Below are 20,679 nucleotides of genomic sequence, written 5' to 3' on the forward strand. Positions count from 1 at the left end.
AAAAGGAGCGGAGGGCGGAACGGAAAATTATAAATTGGGCGGAAGGAAAAAGGGATTTTTAATCGCGTGAGAATTGGGGGTGCAGGGGGGGGGGGGGCGGAGGGCGAGGACGGACGGGCAGCCGGGGTCAAGGCGGGTGGGGGGGGGAGGCAGAGAAATTTGCTTTTCTTTTTGATTCAAACCCACGCGCACACAAACGAATCATTTTTAGATGAGAGTTTGATATGATAGAGTTCTAACGAACAATAAAAAAGGGGTCGCTTTTAGTTTTATAACGTTTATTATTCTTGAGACAATTAGAAATTAGTATTCCTCAAAAAATGACTTGTCGTCGCGAGTTGCTTTGTTTAGCCAGTATTTGTTTATTTTACCAAGACGTTGAGATAATATCCCTGGGCGCTTTGCGCCATGCTTTTCGTTATCTCCTGTTGCTCCTAGTCGCGTCATGTGCTGCGCCATATGTCAAGTGTGACCCATCACAACAGAGGCCGCATTAGCCAAGCAGCGCCAAGATAGGGAGGGGACAGTGGTGATTCTGCCCACCTCTACTTCACTACTGGTGTAGAGTGAAATGAGACCCCACGTCTCTAGATTATTAGCACAATCTCCACTAGGTTTCTCGCGAGAAAGTGAGCATAAGCGCCTACTTACCAGGGATGGACCTGGCGGTGCTTCCTCTTGTTGTTCTTCTGCTCCTTTGTGCCTGCGCGCCGCTGGTTGCTTTGCCTTTGCTAAAGTGTCCAGAGAGAAGGGCACGCGCAAACCACCACACGCACTTCAACGAGGATGAAAACTCCACGAGCGTGGAAGGATGATCAGAGTGGCCGGGAGCATTTGTGTTCTGGCTCCTTGGAGAAGCAACTCAGTCCTGGATGAACGCGGAACACCGACGCAGGGAAAAGAGTTGGGGCGGTGTTTATTGCAATCAGTCTGGCGACAACGAGAGAGATTTGAGGACGAGACCCTCAGTCTACTCGTGCGACCTTACAGTATACTTAGTATTGAAGGTGTGAAGGAAGAAGCTGAGCTTTTGAACGAGCCGGACAAAGAGAGAGACCTGTAATTAGACTTACTAAGCAAGCATGGTGGTGGAAGGAGGTGGTGGTGGAGGAGAGGGGAGCTTTTTAGCGGGTGTCTGTCAGCCAGAACATGTTATAGGATTGATAGGACTAGGGAAAAGGAAAAGAGGAAAAAAAAAAATGAAATGAAAAAAAAAATGGAACATGGGTAGATCAGATTGGATATTAGGAAAGAAAGAAAAAAGAGAAAGAACCGAATGAAGAAAATTAGCTTCCACCATTGATGAAGGTTCCGGATGACTGGTGTGCGAGAGAATTGTAAATTGACCTTCGGAGTGACGTGTTATTGTGATGTTCGAGGATTTGGTGAGAGGTGACGAGATTGAGAGAGAGCCTGGAGGAGATAGCATGTTTTGTGTGTGTGTGTGAGGAGATTGGTAAGGATTTGTGAGATGTAGAGAACGATCGGTGATGCTGAGACGTAGCTTTGAGAGCGAGACCTGAAAGCAGGTGAGTGAGGTGAGCTGTGAGAGTGCAAGCCTAAATTGGCAAGTTTTGAGATTGGAATGGCAGGATTGTGAAGGCGACTGGGTGAAGGATGAGTGAGTGAGGGAGCAGCTTGAGACACATGATCGGAGATGTGAGATGTTAAGGGTGGTGCGTTATGAGAAGACTTGAGGATGAGATGAGTGTGAGGTGTGAGGCGAGGGAGATTAGAGTGATGTTTGAGAGATGAGGATGAGTGAGTTATGTGGCGGTCGCGCAGAGATATTGTGAGTGATGGAATTTGTGTGGTGCTTTGAGAGTTGAAGAGCGTGGAACGACACAGATATCTTCTCTTGGTGCGAGTGGTGTGTGGAGCGATGAGGGTTGAATGTAGTGGAGGTGTGAGAACTTTGAGGAGGACTGTGTTTGTGGTTTGTGATGGATTGCATTGAGGGAGCGCCGATGACAGAGACAGTGGAGTGTTGAGAAACAACGGGTAACGAGTCAGGTTGGGTGTGTTGAGACCGCCGGGGAGGGGGACATGACTTGGACGATGGTTTGTGTGAAGACACGTCTGAACAGGTGTTTTATTTTGCGTACCAGGACAAAAGCAGATCCAGGTAGGAGCGATAAAGGTACGGTAATTTTAAAACGGGCCCACCCCACAAGCTGAGCTCAGCAGGCTTATCCCCCCACCAGCCGGTTTTTTTGACGGGAGGTTTGTGTTTTAGTTACTTTTTTTTGTCTTTTTTATTTATTTTGAAAGGCCACGCAACGATAAGCGGAAAGGCTGGTGGAATGTGCTTGTTAGGGGTCTCGGGGAATTTGTGAATGTTGTTGGACTAAAGAGGAAGAAGCAACCTGACTATAGTGTTGTCTGAAGTTTAATAAAAGTTAAGTTGTTGATTATTAAGTGTTGAAAAAAAGTAAGCGACAGAGTTTTCTAGTCGCCAATAGCCGCCGTGCGTTTTTTGTGACCAAGTTTTGGTTGCCAATGCGAGGTAGGTTTGGAGAGCTAGTACATCTAGAGGGCAGAGTGGCTTTTACTTGGTAAAGGTGTGGGAAGCAAGAATCGGTTGGAGTAGATTAGGATGATTATGAGACGAGGGAGGTCAGGCCTTCTTGATACCAACCTGACAATTCTTGCTATAGGATTCTTTTGATCATTATTACGAGATTTTTGTAAGGGTAGTTAGAAGTAAGTGATTTTACAGATAAGGATTTTCGGCCGCAAAAACAGCAAAAACCCCCCCATACACAGCCAACAGAAAGACCTCAAAGACGCACACAAAAAGCCCACACCCAACAAGACTTGTATCGTTTATCCACTTCAACCACAATATACTGAAGTGGAGATAAGTGTGCACATCCTAGACTTTTTAGTTACTTAAAAATTTTTTATTTTATTTTTAAAATATAATTAAACATAATGTAAGAAGAAAGAAAATCCGATAAAAAAAGAGCAAGAATAAAAAAAAGAAGTATCCATCGATTCGTATTCGATATAGAGAGTAGAGTGGTCCTTCAAACGTGTGGAAGAGAAGTAGAACGTAGAGGTAGTATTTATAGTATTATAGTATTTTTATAGAGGTATATTAGAAAGTCGGTTTTTTAAGTAAAAGTAGAGGAGTATGTCTAAAGAAACGTTAACATAAAGGTAATTTGTTAGTTATGGTTTTCTAAAGGACAAAGCAGTAGTTTACTCGAATTTTTTTTTTTTTTTTTTATGAGTAAATAAGCAACCCAGTTTGATTCGAATTGTCAAAAGGACGGGGAAAGAAAAGAACTAAGAGAGAGAAGAAGTTCAACAAGAAGTAATAAGAAAGCAGTCAAGTATATCACACCATCCAAGAAATCGAAGTTATGTAAGTTAATTTTAAAGACCAGTAAGTCCTTTTATTTTAATTTTTTAATTTTAATTTTTTTTTTCTTGTATTATTAGCAAAAACTCTAATTGTATATTCATTTTAATTTTAATTTTTTTTAAGAAAGCGAGGAGACAGTACCCTGTATTCTGTATTTTCTTTTCTTTTTTTTTTTTTTTTTTTTTATTTACCGAGTTTTCCTGTTATCTTTTTTTTTTTTTTTTTTTTTATATTTAAATTTTAATTAAGTGTATTTTTTTTTTTTATCCTTTTTTTTGTTTTTTTAATTTAGTTATTTTAAGGTTTGAAACAATGTGACCGAGATTCGTATGGAGTCGTGAAAAAAAAAATAAAAGGGAAGAAAATGAGAGTTGAAAAGGAAAAAAAAAAAAAAAAATTGACAAAAAAAAAAAAGAAAAAAAAAAAAAAAAAAAAAAAAAACAAAAAAAAAAAAAAAAAAAAAAAACACTTATACCTCAAAACACGTTTTATGTCGTGTCTAAGCCTTTCCTGTATTTTTTTATTTTCTTCTTTTTGTTTTGTTTTCTTCCAAACTACATGGGTCACTGTGACCTCAAACTATAGAGTCGCACGGCCAAAGCCGATAGAGAGCGGCATGTGGGAGGAATCACCCCTCAGAAGCGCCAAAACACCTCAAACCTCTGTATCTTTTTTTACTGCTCATCCACGTGAACGGAGAGATGGGAGAGAGGCAGGATGGAAGAAGGGGAAGGAAATTCGGTGGAAAGAAAAAGAAAAAGGAATGAGGCGAAACAAAAAAGGTAACTCTGACAGCTCGAGTTTTTCCAACAAATAATATACGTGTCCCCAGTGACGACGCCAGCTGTACAGCGTAAGTCACCCAACTTCACCAAAAAAGTATGAGGTGTTCGTCGGCCCTGGTTTTATGGCGAGCCATTCGAAGATAGGACGCTAGGTTTGTTTTTAATCTTGACTTTTCTCTGAATTTGTGAATGGCCGCCACACCAACAACAGCCCACCACCGAACCCCAACTACGCAGCCCAAAATATGAGTATGCGTCCATCATCAACACACCCACCCCGCAAAACCACCCCAGAACATAAATACCACCAAGCATACAGAACAAACATTCAACTAATTCCTGACTTTTGCTCAGACTACCACTGAAGCTACCAGAATTATGAGCAGGTGTGAACATCTAAATAAATTTGAATGCCCCTTCATTTTTTATTGCTTTTTTTTTAAGTCCGGTTCATAATAACTTATCCCACTAGTCTCTTCCTCCTACCGTAAACAACAGAACCCCTGTTAACCAGACAACCAACTTCAACTCGAGTTTAATGTGGGACTCACTTCAACCGTCAATCAATGGCGAACTATTTTTGTGCGAACTATGTACATCAATAAAATATCCTTATACATATTCGCATTCACCTTACAGCCTCGCAGCAGATCTATTACACCCAAGGTTGGGGTCATCTTCCTTCTTATACTGAGGTCCTCAACAAGATATGATCGAGCATCGTTCGGGTGGTCTCTCATTTTGAAGGGAAAACATGTGTGCTCGCGTAGGGGTATCCTCGAGCTGAAAAAACACATGTGAATGAGAGGGTAGCGACGGGCGGAATTACACATTTGCGGTATTCTTCATACTAGCAGAGAAGTTTGTATCTCATATCGATTTACATTGCAATCGGTCTATTAGTTAGTTTTCCCCGATTAGTCGTAATCAGCCCACCATACTTGCTGCATCAGCTGGCGGACGGTTTAAAACCTTAGCCTACGCTTGTTATACCATTTGGAGTGTTTCGTGATTTTTTAAGTTACTACACTTGAGTTATATCAATTTCACCGAACTAGGTCTGAATGATCTGTCAGATATAGTGCTTTGTAGAATACTGTAAATTATGATGTGATGAATTAATCAATAGCCTGATGCTGGTAATTCATCTATGTCACATTTATGACACTGCATGTTATTTCATCTGTTTCCTGCTGGTCTTGGTATTTTTCAGCCATATGAGAGTCCAACGCTGATGATTATTTGCATTTTATAAGATACTACGACAGAGTAACACTAGGCAAGCAATATATAGTTTTAGGTAAATTAACAAAGGAAATCCCCGCAGGGTATGACATGTAGGAGGGGTTTAATATTCCAGCATGTTGTCTGACAGCAGACTATTCAGCTAATATATGAGGCAGACCAGAACGTCTCTGAAGGGAAAGCGGTCAGGCATGGTGGTGAAGTGAAGCTCTGGTGCAATGTGGCGGTATGGGATTTGGTTCTGGATGGTAGCTCTACAGCCCTCTGAGCCTCTCAGAGGCAGTCACGCTCAAACAGAAACAGTATCCGGGTGAACATGGGTTTTCATCCCTTGTCTTCCGTGACAGTGACATATCGACCCCCATTAGTTGCTCCTTGCCGTTCCACGCAAAAATACTTAAGTATTTCACTAAAAATAAATACTCTCTCTCCTTGTGGATGGTTGTATTACCTGAAATAGCGCACATGTGCGGATGGTCTGCTTTTACGTGCTGCTCTTCAGCGGGCACCTATGGAGCATAATTTCAGCCAAAGGCCTTGTGGGGATAGAATCAAGATGTACACGAGCATGCATGCTAAGACTAAATACTTCAAAGGATTTCTAGGTATTGAATCTGGGGACCGGAAGCAGATGGGGGAGATAGCAGTGAAATTATAGTGCGAGCTTAGCGCTCCTACGCTTGCTTTTTTATAATCTATCAGAAGCTAGAGGAGTTTAAAAAGGTGGCTTGACCAGTCAAAATTACAGACATCATTGAGAATACCCTCTATATGCACCCGCGCCACTACCAATAGACCAGCAACAACGAAGCCACCGCCACCCTAGCGGCCCCTGCACCCCAGCGCCCCACCAGCCACACCCTACACGCACACTCGCTGAGGCAGCGAAGCCTCCGAGCCTCCACCCCCTCCGCCCACCAGCCCACACCCACACCCCACCCCCCCCAGCACCTCCCACCAGCCACACCCCCCCCCACCCCCCCCACAACACCCTAATCACAGCCCATACAGCCAACCCCCCATCCCCCAGCCCCAGACAGCCCCTCACCGCCCCACTCTGCAGCCTCGCCACACAGCCCCGCCGACGAGCAACAAGCCTGCACCCAACAGCCAGCGCACCCCCCGACCCAAGCCCGTCCCCATCAGTGTCAGGCCTAGTCAGACCCCACAGCTGTACCACCCAGGCCAGACACCCACCACCAGAGCCCCCAGCCTTGGATAAGGCAGCCCATTAGCACCCCCCGCACAGTAGGAAAGCCCGGCCAAAAACCACACTAACACACCCAGGACCACACCCCCCAGCCCACCACACCCAGCCCAGCGAGCCCCCACCCAACCCACCGCACCAGCACAGAGCCCCCCTGCCCCCTCGTCGCACCAGGACACAAATGACACCAACCACCGGCCCCAGCAGGGCCCCTCAACAACATCATAGCACACCCCAGAGCTCCCCACAGCCCACAAGACGTGCCGACCCTAACCCACACACCACAACCCACCAAGCACCTAGACTCCAGCGCACAACGACCCTCACTAATCCCCTAGCCCACACAGACAGGCAGCGACGCAACTGAGCCACGGATTCCACCAGCAGAAAACCACCGCAACAACCACCCCGCACCCACCCAGCAAACAGAGCGCCCAGCCAGGATGACACACAGCCCAAACACACCACGCCACCCCACACAGCAGCTAACCCCACCCACACCCCCAAGCCCCCCCAACCCTAGACAGCATCATCGACCACCCCCCAAGACCAGGCCCCACCGAGCCCACCCCAAACGATGCACCGCAGCAAATTAGACCAGCAGGCGCACCGCCCCGAGGGGCCCCTCACCCTCAGCCAGCACCCCCCACGGCACCCAGCAGCTCCCACCAACCGCAGCCCACCCAACAAGCCCGCCGACCCGAAGCCCGACAGCCACTAGAGCATAGAGCACTACAGCCCTCCCATCACTCACGCGCCTACCCAGTCAAGTCACCCAGCGAACCCCCCACTCCCAGCATGAAAGCCCGGAGCTCCGTCAGACACACTAGCACAACCCAGCCTGCCCCACCACCAGCCCGACGTCGCCGCGCACATCCTCACCCAGTCCAGAACACACACCCCCTCATGCCCCAGGCCACCACACCAGACCACCCGAGACAAAACCACTCCAACCCCACCAGTCCAGCCGCCCAGCCCACCCACACCCAACAGCGCGCAGCCCAGCCAAGCACCAGCCCAAGCCAGCAGCCAGCACATGCCCCCACTAGAGCCACCCCACCACAGCCCTGACCAACCAAGAGCACCACAGCCCCCTCAAGAGCCGCCACATCCCCTCACCCAGGCACTCCCACAGGGCCCCAGAGCACTAACACAAGACCTCCCCACTCCACCACTCCCAGCTACACCAGCCCACCACCCAGCACACCTACTATCCCAGCACGACACCCCGACAGCCACAAGCCCCACACCATCACACAGCCTTCCACCAGCAGACACCAGCCACAAGACCCTGCCGACCACGCTATGCCCCCCCCACACACCGCATCACCAGCCCCCGCGCCAGCCCCACGCACCCCCAGCCCCCCCGCCCGAGCCATCACCCGCCCCCCCGCCCCCCCCCCGCCTAGCCCCCGCCCCCCAGCACCACCCCCCCCTACCCCCGAGCCTCCCCCAGCCCCCCCGAGCCCAGCCCCCCCCCCCCAGATCCCCCCCCACATCCCCCCCCCCCCACACCCCACGCCCTCCGACACCAGCCCACCGCCCCCCCCCCCCCCCCCCCCCCGCCCCCCACCCCCCCCTCCATCCGCACAGCATGATACCCCCCAGCTCCCACCACTGCCTCTCGCCAGCCGCCCCCCCGAGCCGGCCCAGCCGCCCACCCCCCCACACCCGCAAGCCCCCCAGCAGCCCCCACCCAGCAGCCCCCCACCTCCACCCACCCCACCCCCCGCCCCCCCCCCCCCCCGACCTCCCCCGACGACCCCCTCCCCCCCATCCCCCGACAACCATGCAAGCACCACGCCAACAGCCCACACCCCCCCAAAGACCCACCCATCCAGCCCCCCCGCGCTCAGCTCCGACAGTCCACCACCCCAAGCCAAGTCACCCCCCCCCCACCAGCCACTCAACTTGCCCAGCAGCCCAGTCCTACCAGCGCCTCCAGTCCCCCCGAGAGATCCCCCCAGCCTTCACCCCTCACCCCCGCCCCCCCGCACCCCTCCCTAGCACCCCCAACCCTACCTCGCCTCCCCCCCTCGCCGTAGCCTGAGCCCTCCACCGCCACTCGCGCCCGCGAGCACCTACATGCCCCGCCCCCCCCGCGCTTGCGACCCCACCCAGCTACCTCAGTTACCCTAGCCGCTGCTTAACTCCCAGACAGTCCCCAGCCGGCCAGCCTCTTCCCCTCCCCACCGCCCACCCCCCCCCCCCCCCCCCCCCCGGCAGCCAGCCCTCGCTCCCCCGCCCCCCCCTCGCCGCTCATACCCCCCCCCCGCCCTCACTGACCCCAACGGCCAGCGGCCCAGCCCCCCCCCCCCTACGACCCCCGCATTGCCACCCAGCCCCCCCCCCACTCCCCCCACGACCTCCCCCCACCCCCAGCACTCCACCTCCCCCGAGCCGCCGCCCCCGTCACACGCACGTCCGCCCACCCCCCCCAGTCCAGTTCCCGCGCCACACCCCCGCCCCCACCCACCGCCCTAGCCCGAGCCCAGCAGGCATCGCCACCACCCCCACCCCGCCCCGGCCAGGCCCCACACCACCCCACAGGCAGGGCAACCCCCCCAGCCCACCCCCCCACTCGCCGTCACCCCAGCTCCCAGGCCAACCGGCCAGCTCCTGCCCTCGCCCCGTACCTCCGAGCAGAGCCTCCCCAGAGCCTGCCCCCGCCCCCTCCCGCAGACCCACCCCGCCCGACCACCCCCCCGCCCCCGACTAACTCGACCTTCCTCCACGACCCCCCAGCCCCGCCCGCCCCCAGCCCCAGCAGCCAGCCCCAGCCAGCCACGACACGCCAGAGCGCATTCCCCACACCAAGTCCCCCCCTCCCCAGTCCCACCCGACACAGACCACACCCAACACCCCCAGACCCCCACCCCTTAGCCAGCCCCACAGGTATCCCCCGTCCCCAGCCAATCCTCCCACCCACCGCATCACCTAGACCCAGCCCCCCACCGAGACCACCAGCCACTTCCCGCCCCCCCCCGCCAGAAAGACCCCAACCCAATCCACTCCGCCTACGCAGCGCCGGCACCTACACAGCCCCCATCCCACCCCCCACCAACAGGAAGACTCCTCACCGAAGAACTGCCGCCCCATCCCATACCCCAGCAACCCCTCCACACCCAGAGCCACACCACAGAGCCACCCCAGACATAAGAGACAATCGGGCCCAGTCCACGCCACACCTTGCCTAGTCAAAGACGCCCCATCAACCATCAGCAGGGTCAGCCCACCCAGAACCCAGACATGCCCCTACAGTATAGCCCGAACAGCCCCCCCCCAAGAAAGCCCCGCCACGCCGCGAGCGCCTAAACAACCAGGCTAACCAGTCCAAGCCAGGCAGGTACAGCACCCACCACCCAGCTCTACGACATCCCCCACCACCCCCCAGCAAGGCCCCACCACCCCGGAAGCATCCCCGGAAACAGCCCACACACCCGCTGGTCCAGCCGAGCTTGATCAGCCCCACTAAGCATCCCCCCCCCCACAGCCAAAGCACCAGCCCCCTCAGAAAAGCCCCCGACCACCCCCCATCCCACCCAAGCGAACCCACGCACCAAATACAGACCAGGCTGAGCCTGGAAACGCCGAGCCACCAGCGAGTGCCCCAACCACAGCCACATCACAGCGCACCTACCCCGCCCTCAGACTACAGTCTCGTCCTGGGACCGCAGCCGGACCCCAAACAGCAGATGAGTCCAGCAACCACCCACCCAGGGACCACAATCAAGCTCACCCTAGCAAGCCCGTGCCCCCCCCCTACCCCACCAGCCCAAGCCATGCAGCATCCAGTCACTCACAGTCAGCGAACCCCTCCCCCAACGCAGAAGCAAGTCCGGCCTCGCAGCCACCCATCAACGGAGCAGCCCACCCCCAACAAGGCCAGCATACCACACCAACAGGCCCTAGCCCCCATCCCACTTTAACCTCGCCCAAGCAGCCTGCACCCCCCCACCGCCACAGCCCGGCAATGCACAGCCCCCCGCTCCGCACCCCACCAGCCACCCCCGCCCAACAGAGGCAACAGCGAATGCCCCCACAGCAGGCTAGCTCCACCACCAGTGGAGACCCACCCTCACGCAGCCAGCCAGTCCCACCCCCCCAGGCCCCCCAACCCCCTGCGCCACCACCCCACATGTCCCAGCCCCCTAGCACCACCACCGCCCCCCCCACAGATCACCCCCCCAGCCCCCTGAAGCCCCCAGCCCCCCCCCACCCAAGCCTCACCCCGCAACACCAGCACAGCACAGACCGCCACCAGGAAGCCCCCCGGCAACCCAGACCACCCCACACTCCAGGATCCACCACGGCAGACAGACGCACCGTCCCCCCTCTCGCCCACATCAGCAGAGGGCATCCACCCCCGCACCGCCCCAGGGCCCCCACCGACAGACCCCGACACCTCCCCGCAGCCTCCCCCCCCCCCCCAGACAACCACGACCACCAACCAACCGCACCACCAGCACCTAGCACGCCTCACACCAACTGACCCCACCCCACCGACAGCCAGCCGAGCGCAGACCCACCACGCCAGCCATCAGCACCCAGCCCAAGTCAGCAGCCCCTACGCCAGCAGCATCCAGACACATCCACCCAGCCCCCCCACCCCACACCCTAACCCCCAAAGCCGCCCCCCACCACACAACACACCCCCCCCCGCCCAAGCGCCGCCCCAGGAGCACCCACACCCCACCCTTCGACCCCACCCAGCAGGCGCGCACAGCCCACACCCAGCAGGCCCCCACCAGACCCCCAGCTACGCCCCAGAACCATCACACCATGCCCACCTCAGTCAGAGCGCGCAGAGGCCCCCTGCCCCCAAGCGAGCCCAGTCGAGACCCACCGCCGCCAGCCACAGCGCACCAGGCACCACCACCCGCCCCCCCCCACCCCAGCCACGCACCAAGCCCAAGCCACCCCCGAACGGCACCCACACCAGTTTCCAGCCCCTCAGGCTCCCCCAACCAGCATCCCACCCAGCAGTGCACGCAGCCCTCCCGCCACACCCCCCAGCAGCCACAGCCACCACCCGCACACCACCCCCCACCGATGCACAGCCAGCCCTCACAGCAGCCACCCCCCCCCCCACACCGCCCACTCGCCCCACCCCCCCAGAACAGACCCAGCTACAATCATCACCCGCCTGATCACCGCCAGTCCCAGGACATACCACACCCCGACCCAGCCCACCAACACTTCCTAGAGCAGCCCACCCCTTCAGACAGAACCATGCCGCTAGCCCCCCCACCCCTCCCTCGCCCCCCCACACCCCAGCACCAAGCTCCCCCAACCCCAACGCACACCATCCCCCCACCCCCCCCCCCACTACCAACCAGTCACACACCAGCCGCCCCCCCAAGGGAGCCCCCAGCCCAGGCGCTCCACCACCTCCACACCCGCACAAGCCCCACCCCACAGCCAGCCCCGTCACCCTAAGTCCACCTCACCCCAACACCGCCGCCCCCCAGGCGCAGAGCCCGACGGAGGCCAGACCAGCTCGCCTCAGCTCCACGCGAAGACACAGACCCCTAAGCGCCACAACCCCCCGCCCCCACCAGCCCCCCCCCCCGGCGCCACCCCCCCCGCCAGCCGCCGCCCCCCCCCCCCCCCCCCCCACCCTCCCCCCCCCATCCCGCCCCCCCAGCCCAGAGCGCCACCTCCCCCGCCACCAGCCCCCCACACCCAGACACCCCCCCCCACTCCGCCACCTACCCCTCCCCCCCCCAGCAGCCCCCCCCCCCCGCTCCCGCCCCCCCACCCCCCCCCCCCCCCCACTGCCAGAGCCCCCCCACCCCCCACCCAGCCGCACACCCCCCACGCCCCCTCCCACCCCCCACCCCCCCACCCCCCCCCCACCCGCCCCCCCAGCCACCCGCCCCCCCCTCTCACTCCCCCCGCCCCCACCCCACCCAGCCCCCCCCCATTCCCACCTCCCCCACCCACCCCCCCCCGTACCCCACGCTCCCAGCCCGCCAGCCCCCCCTGTAGCACACATCCTAGCCCCCCCCCCCCCCCCCCCCCCCGCCCCACTGCCCGCCAGCCCCCAGCACCCCCCCCCCTCCGCCAGCCGCCCACCACCCGCGCCCAGCGATCCCCCATCCCACCACTGCCCAGACCCCAACCCACCGCCGCCATCCCAGGCCACCCAGACCATACAGGCGAGCACCTCCCAGCGCCCCACCCCCTCAGCCACCCAGCCCCCACCCCCCCCAAGCAACCCCGGCCCCCCACCTCACCCTCCACCCCCACCTCCCCCTCACCACCCCACCAGCGCCCACCCAGCCCCCGGCCCTCGCAACACCACAGAGCCCAGCTCCAGCACACCCCAGGCCAGGCAAGCCCGGCCTCCGTCAGCCACCACAAACAGCGCGGGAGAGCACCGAGCTACCCCACCCCCGCCAGAGGCCCACGGCCAACCCCACCACCCGAGCCCCCCAACCCGCTCCACAAATGTCCTCCCCACCAGCCCAGCCCCAGCCGACCCCGCCCCCCTCACCCCTCCCCCCCGCCGCTCCAGCCCCCCTTGCCAGCCCAGACCTCGCCCCACCCCCCTCACCAGCGCCCCACCACGCCCCCCACCACCCCCCTCCAGCAGAGCCCCCCCCCGAGACACCCCCCAGCCGCCCCCGCCACCCCCCCCCCCCCCACCCCGGCAGCCACACCCCCGTCGCCCCCCCCACCCAGCCCCGCACAGCGCGGCCACACCAAGCACCGCAGCCCCCCCACCCACCCCCCTACCTCCGCCGACCCAGCCCACCACAGCCAGCAGGGCCATCAGCGCCACCCCCCTAGCCCACAGCCCATCAGCAGCCCGAGCCAGCCCCACCCCCCCTGCAGCAGAGCCCCACGCCCCCAGCCCACCAGCCGCCCCTAACCCAGCCCCCCCCCCAGCCCAGCCAGCCCTGCCAGCCCCAGCCCCCACCCCAGACTCACCACCCCACCCAGCCCCCAGCCCCCCCGAGTGCCCCCCACGCAGCACCCCCAGCCGCCACCCCCAGCCCAGCAGCCCACCCCCCAGCTCCCACCCCCCCCGAGCCCCCGAGCCCCAGCCCCAGCCCTGCCCCAGCCTCAGGCCCCCAGAGTCCCGACCCCAGCTCCCCCCCAGACAGGCCCCAGGCCCGCCCCCACAGCCCCGCCTCCCCCGCCAGACACGAGCCGGCAGCCCCTACCCCGCCCCAGACCGAGCCCCAGCCACCACCCCGTCCCCCCCCACCTCACACACAACCCCAGCCCACCCGGAGCACCCCACATACCCCAGCCGCCACCCAACACCCAGAGGCCACCCCACACTGCTCCACCACAGACCACCCCCCAGCCATCCACCAGCCAGCCGCTCCACCAAGCCCAGTCACACAGGCCACGCCCACCCAGACCAGAGACCGACCAGACCACCACGTCCTCCCCCCCAGGCCCACCAAAAGATCCAACCCCAGCCACCCAGCCCGCCACCCCCCCCAGCCCCCCAGCGAGCTCCCCGCTCCCTTACCAGGAGCAGCCACCCACAGCGCTACACCCCCCTCACCCCACGCGCAGCCCACGACCCCCCCCACACAACAAGGGCCACCAAGCCCCCCCCCCCTCTCCCCCACCCAGCCGCCCCACACAGCACTCCCGCACCAACCGACACACCCACCCCCACAGCCCAGTCCCCCACCACCCCCCAAGCCACCCTCCAGCCCCCCAGCCAGCCCAACCCCACCCGCTAAGCCGCACCCCACCACCAGCAGATCAGCCCAGCCCAGCCTAGCACCCCGTATCGCCCCGTCTAGCCCCACCACTACGGAGCTCAGCGCGCCCCCTAGCCGCCCCCACCCTCCACCACCCGCAGTCTAGACCAAGCCACCCCCCCACGGACGCGTCCACCGACCCCAGCCCCCACCCCCCGCAGCACGCTCCCCCCCGCCTGCCCCAGCAGAACCCCCCCCCATACACAGGACCACCCCACCCAGACACCCAGCTCCCTGCACGCAGAGCACTACCACCAGCCAGCCACCGCGACACACCACATCCACCCCACCACCCCAGAGCAACCAGGTCCCCCCAGACACAAGCACCTGATGCCCGAGCCCTCCCGAGGGTCAACCGTGCTCAGCCACCCAGACCAGAGGCCGACCCTCAGCCCCAAGCTCCAGAGCGAACCTAGACGCCTGAGAACACAGCCCCCACACAGCCCCCCACCCCCGACCCAGCCCCCCAAGCCACATCATCACAGTCCCACCTCCATCGAGGTCCAGACAACACAACCCAGCACCACAGCCCAGCGAAGGCCAGAGCCAGCAGCAGATTCAACACCCACACCGCCCCCGAAACCCTTGCCCGCCCACCACCTCCTAGCCCCACCACCACAGCCCCACCACTCCGAACCCCGCCACGCAACGATACCGTGCAGCCACCCAGCCTCAACCTCCCATTCAAAACCAGCAGCTAACACACCCGAATACGTCCCAGCCAACCCAAAGAACTAAGCCAGGGCCACCCCCCCCAGTCCCGGACCCCAGCCACCCCCTAGCACGCCTAACCCGAATGCCCAGCCCAGCCACCCAGAAGCCCCAGCCCACCCCACGAACTCTAGCCCCACCCCAGAGCCGTCCCCCACCCCAATACACACCACACCCACCGGCACCTCCCTCCCGCCCACTGGACAGCCCCGTGACCTAACACCAGCCTCCGCCATCGCCCGCCGGAAAGCAGCACACACTCAGGCCCACGTTGTCATCACCACTAGTCCGCAGACAGGCCCCAGCAGCAGGGCCAGTCATGAGCTCCCAGCGGCGAACCCTCTGCACCCCCAACGCCCTCCAGCCACCGAAGCCGAGCAGCAGCCCCTCAAGAGGTACCCCCAACCGCCCACAGCCCAGACCAAACCCGCCACTAGGCCCACCAAACCGCAGTCAAGCACCCGCCAGCCCTTCCCCCACAACACCCAGCAGCCAACCCCCCAGGCCCGCCCAGCCCCGCTCCCTAAGCCAGCACCCGCCACACCCAACGATCCAGGCCGCCACAGAACCCCCTCACGAGACAGCAAGCAAAGGCGTCCCAGCAGCACTAGCTCCACACCACCACAAGCCCGATTCACCTCTTACACAAGACGCCAACCAGCCCCAGCCCCCCCAGCAGCCAGGAAGACCCCCATGCCACTAGCCGCCACCACCGCCAGCGAGCCACCCCAAATCACCACCAGCACAAGCAGCCCCAGGCTCAGGCCTCACACACCGCCACCCCCCAGCGAGCCAGCCCACCACAGCCACAGCAACCACCCCCACAACAGCACGCATGACAGCCACACCCCCCGCCGGTAGGAGTCCCCCACCTCCCCCACGCCTCCTCCAGCCGAAGAGGACCGATTAAGCCCACCAGCAACACCACCGGCAGCCCCATATCCCCCCGCCCTCAGCTCTAACAGCTCAGAACCATAGCACGCGTCGCACCAGCCCAGGCCCAGACAGCCCAAGCTAGCCAGCCCCCAACAACACGCCCGTAGACCCCCGCCCTCAGCTAAGCAAGCCCAGCAAGCGCGCCTCCCCCACAAGCAGCAAAGATTACAGATAGTCGCACCAGCCAGCGCCCCAGAACACCCCAAGCCAAGCATCAAAGCACCTACACCCTAGAGACGCCATGTACTCACAGGGGATGGAACCAGCTACGCCCGGGTACGGGTCTACCATTACAAAGACAGGGCAGTCACAGACAAGCACCCAACCCCAGCACCCCGCAGGCAAAACACAGAGGTAGGCCCAGACGCCCAGCCATACTCCAACCTAGCCACGACAACGAGAGCCCCCCCACCCCACCAGCCCCACAGCCCCGCTTCCCCAACGCACCACCCAGCTCAGCCACCAGGCGCCCAGAGCAGGGAAATCAAGACACAGCCCCCCCCACAGCCCGCCACCCCCCCCACAACAAAGCCCCAGCACACCAGCAACGCCCCCCCGAGCCCGTTCCGCGTGACTGCCGACATCACGGCCAACGCAACACCGCCACCCTTCAGCCACCCTCTACTTATCCAGCCCCGAACCCAGCCAGAACCTAGCACCGCATACATGAAGCACAGGCCCCGGGACTCAGCAGAGCACTCCCCTGACCCTCCAGAAACCCCCCCCATCAGACCCGCCGGCGCACCCCCACCAGCCACATCCCCCCCCCGTCCCGCGCACACCACCAGCAACCGGGCGACCCCCCACCGCAGACCCCCACCCAGCACCCCAGTCACACCAAGAGCCACCACCCTCCCCAATGCTTCCAACCCCAGCCAGCCGCCACCCTAAGCAAACCTCCAGACCAGACCCCCACCCCCCCCCCCCCACCCCCAAGCCACCCAGCCCCCACCAGCCACACACGCCCACCCAGGCCCCCCGCCAGACCCACCCAGCCCTCCCACAACCCATCGCGCCCAAGCCCTCGCACCCCAGGAACCCACCCGCCCTAGGCCAGGCCCCACCCCCCCCCCCCCCACCCCCAGACCCCCCCCCCCCCCCCCCCCCCCGCCCCCCCCCACCCCCCCGCGCACAAAGACCCCCCCCCCCCAGACCAAGTCCCCCTACCCAGCCCCCACCCTCAGCCCCCCCCAGCCCCCCCCCCCCCCCCCCTAGGCCCCCCAACGCCCCCCGCCCCCCAACCCCCACCCAGCACCCCCAACCAACCCCCAGAACCCAAACCCAACCCCCGCCCCCCCCACCCCCACCCAGACACCCCGGGCAAGCTCCAAGCACCCCCCCCCCCCCCCCTAGGCACCCCCTCCCACCGCCCCAAGCATCGCCCCCCTCGGCCCCCGCGGCCCCCAACACGCCAGCCCCCAACCACCACAGACACGGACCCGCCTGCCCAACGCCACCCTCCACCCCACCCCCCCCGCTCACCCAGACCAGACCCACCACCCCCCCACCCCTCCCCCGCGGCCCCCCCCCCCCCCCCCCCCCCCCCCCCCCACACCCCCAACCTCCCCCCCCCCACCCCCCCCCCCCACCCCACACCCCCACGCCCCAGCCCCCCACCAGCCCCCCAGCCCCCCCCACACCCCCCACAGCCCCCCCCCCCCCACCCCACCCCCCCCCACCCCCCCCCCCCAGCCCCCACCCCACCCCAGCCCCCCCCCCCCCCCCCCCCCCCCCCCCCCCAGCACCCCCCCCCCCCAGCCCCCAGCCCCCCCCCCCCCCCCCCAGCCCCCCCCCCCGCCACCCCACCCCCCCCAGCCCCCCCCCCCCCCCCCCCCCCCACCCCCAGCCCCCCCCCCCCCCCCCCCCCCCCCCCCCCCACCCCCCACCCCCCCCCCCCCCCCCCCCCCCCAGCACCCCCCCCCCCCCCCCCCCCCCCCAGCCCCCCCCCCAGCCCCCCCCCACCCCCCCCCAGCCCCCCCCCCCCCACCCCCCCCAGCCCCCCCCCCACCCCCCCCAGCCCCCCCCCCCACCCCACCCCAGCGCCCCCCCAGCCCCCCCCCCCCCCCCCCGCCCCCAGCCCCCCCCCCCCCCCAGCCACCCCCCAGCCCCCCACCCCCCCCCCCACCCCCCCCCAGCCCCCCCCCCCCCCCCCCCCCCCCCCCCCCACCCCCCCCCCGCCCCCCCACCCCCCAGCCCCCAGCCCAGCCACCCCCCCCCCCCCCCCCAGCCCCCAGCCCCCCAGCCCCCCCCCCCCCCCACCCACCCCCCCCCCCCACCCCCAGCCCCCCACCCCCCCCCCCCCCCCCCAGCCCCACCCCCCCCCCAGCCCCCCCCCCCCCCCCCCCCACCCCCCCCCAGCCCCCCCCCCCACCCCCCCCCCCAGCCCACCCCACCCCCCAGCCCCCCCCCCCCCCCCAGCCCCCCCCACCACGCCCCCCCCCCCCACCCACCCCCCCCCCCCCCCCCAGCCCCCCAGCCCCCCACCCCCCCCCCCCCCCAGCCCCCCAGCCCCCCCCCCCCCCCAGCCACCCCCCCCCCCAGCCCCCCCCCCAGCCCCCCCCCACCCCCCCAGCCCCCAGCCCCCCACCCCCCCCCAGCCCCAGCCCCCCCCCCCCCCCCCCCCCCCCCCCCACAGCCAGCCCCCCCCAGCCCCCCCAGCCCCCCCCCCCAGCCCCCCCCAGGCACAGCCCCCCCCCCACCCCAGCCCCACCCCACCCAGCCCCCCACCCCCCACCAGCCCCAGCCCACGCCCCCCCAGCCCCCACCCAGCACCCCCCCGTACCCACCCCCACCCCCCCCACCGCCAGCCCCCCCCACCCCCCCCACACCCACCCAGCCCGCCCCCCCCCAGCACCCCCCCAGGCCCCAGCTGCCCCACCCCCCCACCCCCCCCCACCCGCCAGACCCCCCCCACGACCAGCCAGCCCCCAGCCCCACCCCCCCCCAGCCCCCCCCCCACCACCCCCCTCAGCCCCAGCCCCACCAGCCAGCCCCCCCCCCACCCCCCCTCCACCCCACCCCCCCGCCACAGCCCCAGCTCCCTCCCCCCCCCCCACCCCCCCCCAGCCAGCCCCAGCCCCCCAGCAGCCAGCCCACAGGGCAGAACACGCCAGACGGGCACTCACAGGCCACCACCCAGGCCAGCGCAAGCCGAGCCCTCCCACCCAGCCCAGCAAGCTAGAGCCAGGGCCAACAGATGAGAAACGCACCCGCACCGATATGCCACAGACAGAATGCAGCGCACCCCGCCGCTATCCAGCCCCTAGACCACCAGACCACAGGCCACGATCTCCTGCCAGGAGAGAGCCAGGACACCCCCGCTGGGTGCCAGCAGCAGACTGATGCAGCCCCCAGCACCAGACCCCCATCCATGCCGCCCCACAGACTGAGCAACCACCCCAGCGGCCACTAGGCCACCCCGCGCCCGCCCCCCAGCCCGTAGCGACCCACTCACCCAACCGCGCAGAGCCAGAGGCTCACCAGTGCCAGACACCAGCCAGCCACACGCCCCCCCAACTCCCCCATCCCAAGAGCCCCACATACGTCCTGCCCTCCCCCTAGACGTCCCGGCACATCGCGATACGCGAGCCAACCAGCATAACCAGTCAACGGAGCCCAAGAGTTATCTAACGAGACCCCATCTCCCGACCCCTCCCCAGCTCCACAGGCCCCGCCCAGGCCAGTCCGCCCACAGCAGCGCCCCCACCCACCCCCCAGAGCAGCCCCCCCCCCCTCCTCAGTCACCTGACTCATCCCTGGACCACACCCCACAAGCCCCAGCGCCAATGCCCACCCGCCACCCGCCTCAGTAGGGCCCAGAAACCTCCGCCCTCGAGCCACAAGAGCACAAGCAGGACGTTCCCATCCTAGCCGAACACCCACCCCCCTACCACCCTCCCCCCTCCCAACACCCAGGGAAGCCCCCACGCCCCGTAGATCCGAGCAACAGACAACAACCAAGCCCACTCAGAACCATCTAGCCCCCAAAAGACTTCCGAGCGCCACGAGCCCATCCCCTCCGCCCACCAGGCAAGCCCGCATCCCCCCTGAGCAACCGCCCACTCAGCCCCTCCCACCCACGCTAGGTACCCGCACCACACCCCAGCCCACAGACAGTCCCCACAAACCCAAGCGACCGCCTCCACACCACAGACGACCCCGCGCACGGTCCCGGTACATGCCACGCCAGCAGACCCACCAAAAAGCAGAGACAGAAGCCAGGCCTCGAGACCATAACCGAAGCCATCAGCGCAACCCAGCAAAGCCACCCACAGAATAAACATTCCAGAGTAGCTCCAACCTAGAAGATCACTGCACTCACCCCATCCGTCCGAAGACTGCCCCAGCACGCACCCCCACTCAAAGCACACTTCCAACCCCGCCCAGCCAGCCCCCTATCACAGATCCATCAACCACGAGCACCGCACCCCCGCCACCAGCCAAGAGCCCCCAATAAGCCCTAGCACATCGCGTGAAAACCCAGAGACCCACAAAACCAGCCAACCACTCAGATCAGCCTACACCAAGCCAAGTTCGAAGCCAACACCACCCGCCACAGCCAGTGGCCACCGGTCGGCGGACTAAGAGCAAAACCAGGACAACGCAGAGAGGCCAACCCCACCAGTCATACCCCCAAGAGCAACACCCCCCCCCCCGAGCAACATCAGCGGACCCAGCCCAGACGACCTCCCAGCC

At 63.3% G+C, this 20,679-nt stretch overlaps 2 protein-coding genes across 2 annotated transcripts; both read left to right on the top strand.

Moving 5' to 3' along the window:
- Positions 1–7,184: 7,184 nt before the first annotated feature.
- Positions 7,185–16,875, top strand: LOC128979962 (basic proline-rich protein-like). Its single transcript, XM_054398355.1, has 6 exons — positions 7,185–7,312; positions 9,204–9,408; positions 10,101–10,655; positions 10,816–11,661; positions 15,142–15,905; positions 16,251–16,875. Exons 1-6 carry the CDS (start codon positions 7,185–7,187, stop codon positions 16,873–16,875), a joined length of 3,123 nt encoding a protein of 1,040 aa, XP_054254330.1.
- Positions 16,876–17,645: 770 nt separating this feature from the next.
- On the top strand, positions 17,646–19,614 carry LOC128979963 (basic proline-rich protein-like; the record flags this gene model as incomplete). The annotated part of the gene is made up of 2 exons (XM_054398356.1): positions 17,646–18,656; positions 19,546–19,614. Coding segments are annotated over 2 exons (1,080 nt in total), but the record flags the coding sequence as incomplete, so codon positions are not given.
- Between the last annotated feature and the right edge of the window lie 1,065 nt (positions 19,615–20,679).

Source organism: Indicator indicator (genome assembly GCF_027791375.1).
Source record: "Indicator indicator isolate 239-I01 chromosome Z unlocalized genomic scaffold, UM_Iind_1.1 iindZ_random_scaffold_103, whole genome shotgun sequence".
NCBI lineage: Eukaryota > Metazoa > Chordata > Aves > Piciformes > Indicatoridae > Indicator > Indicator indicator.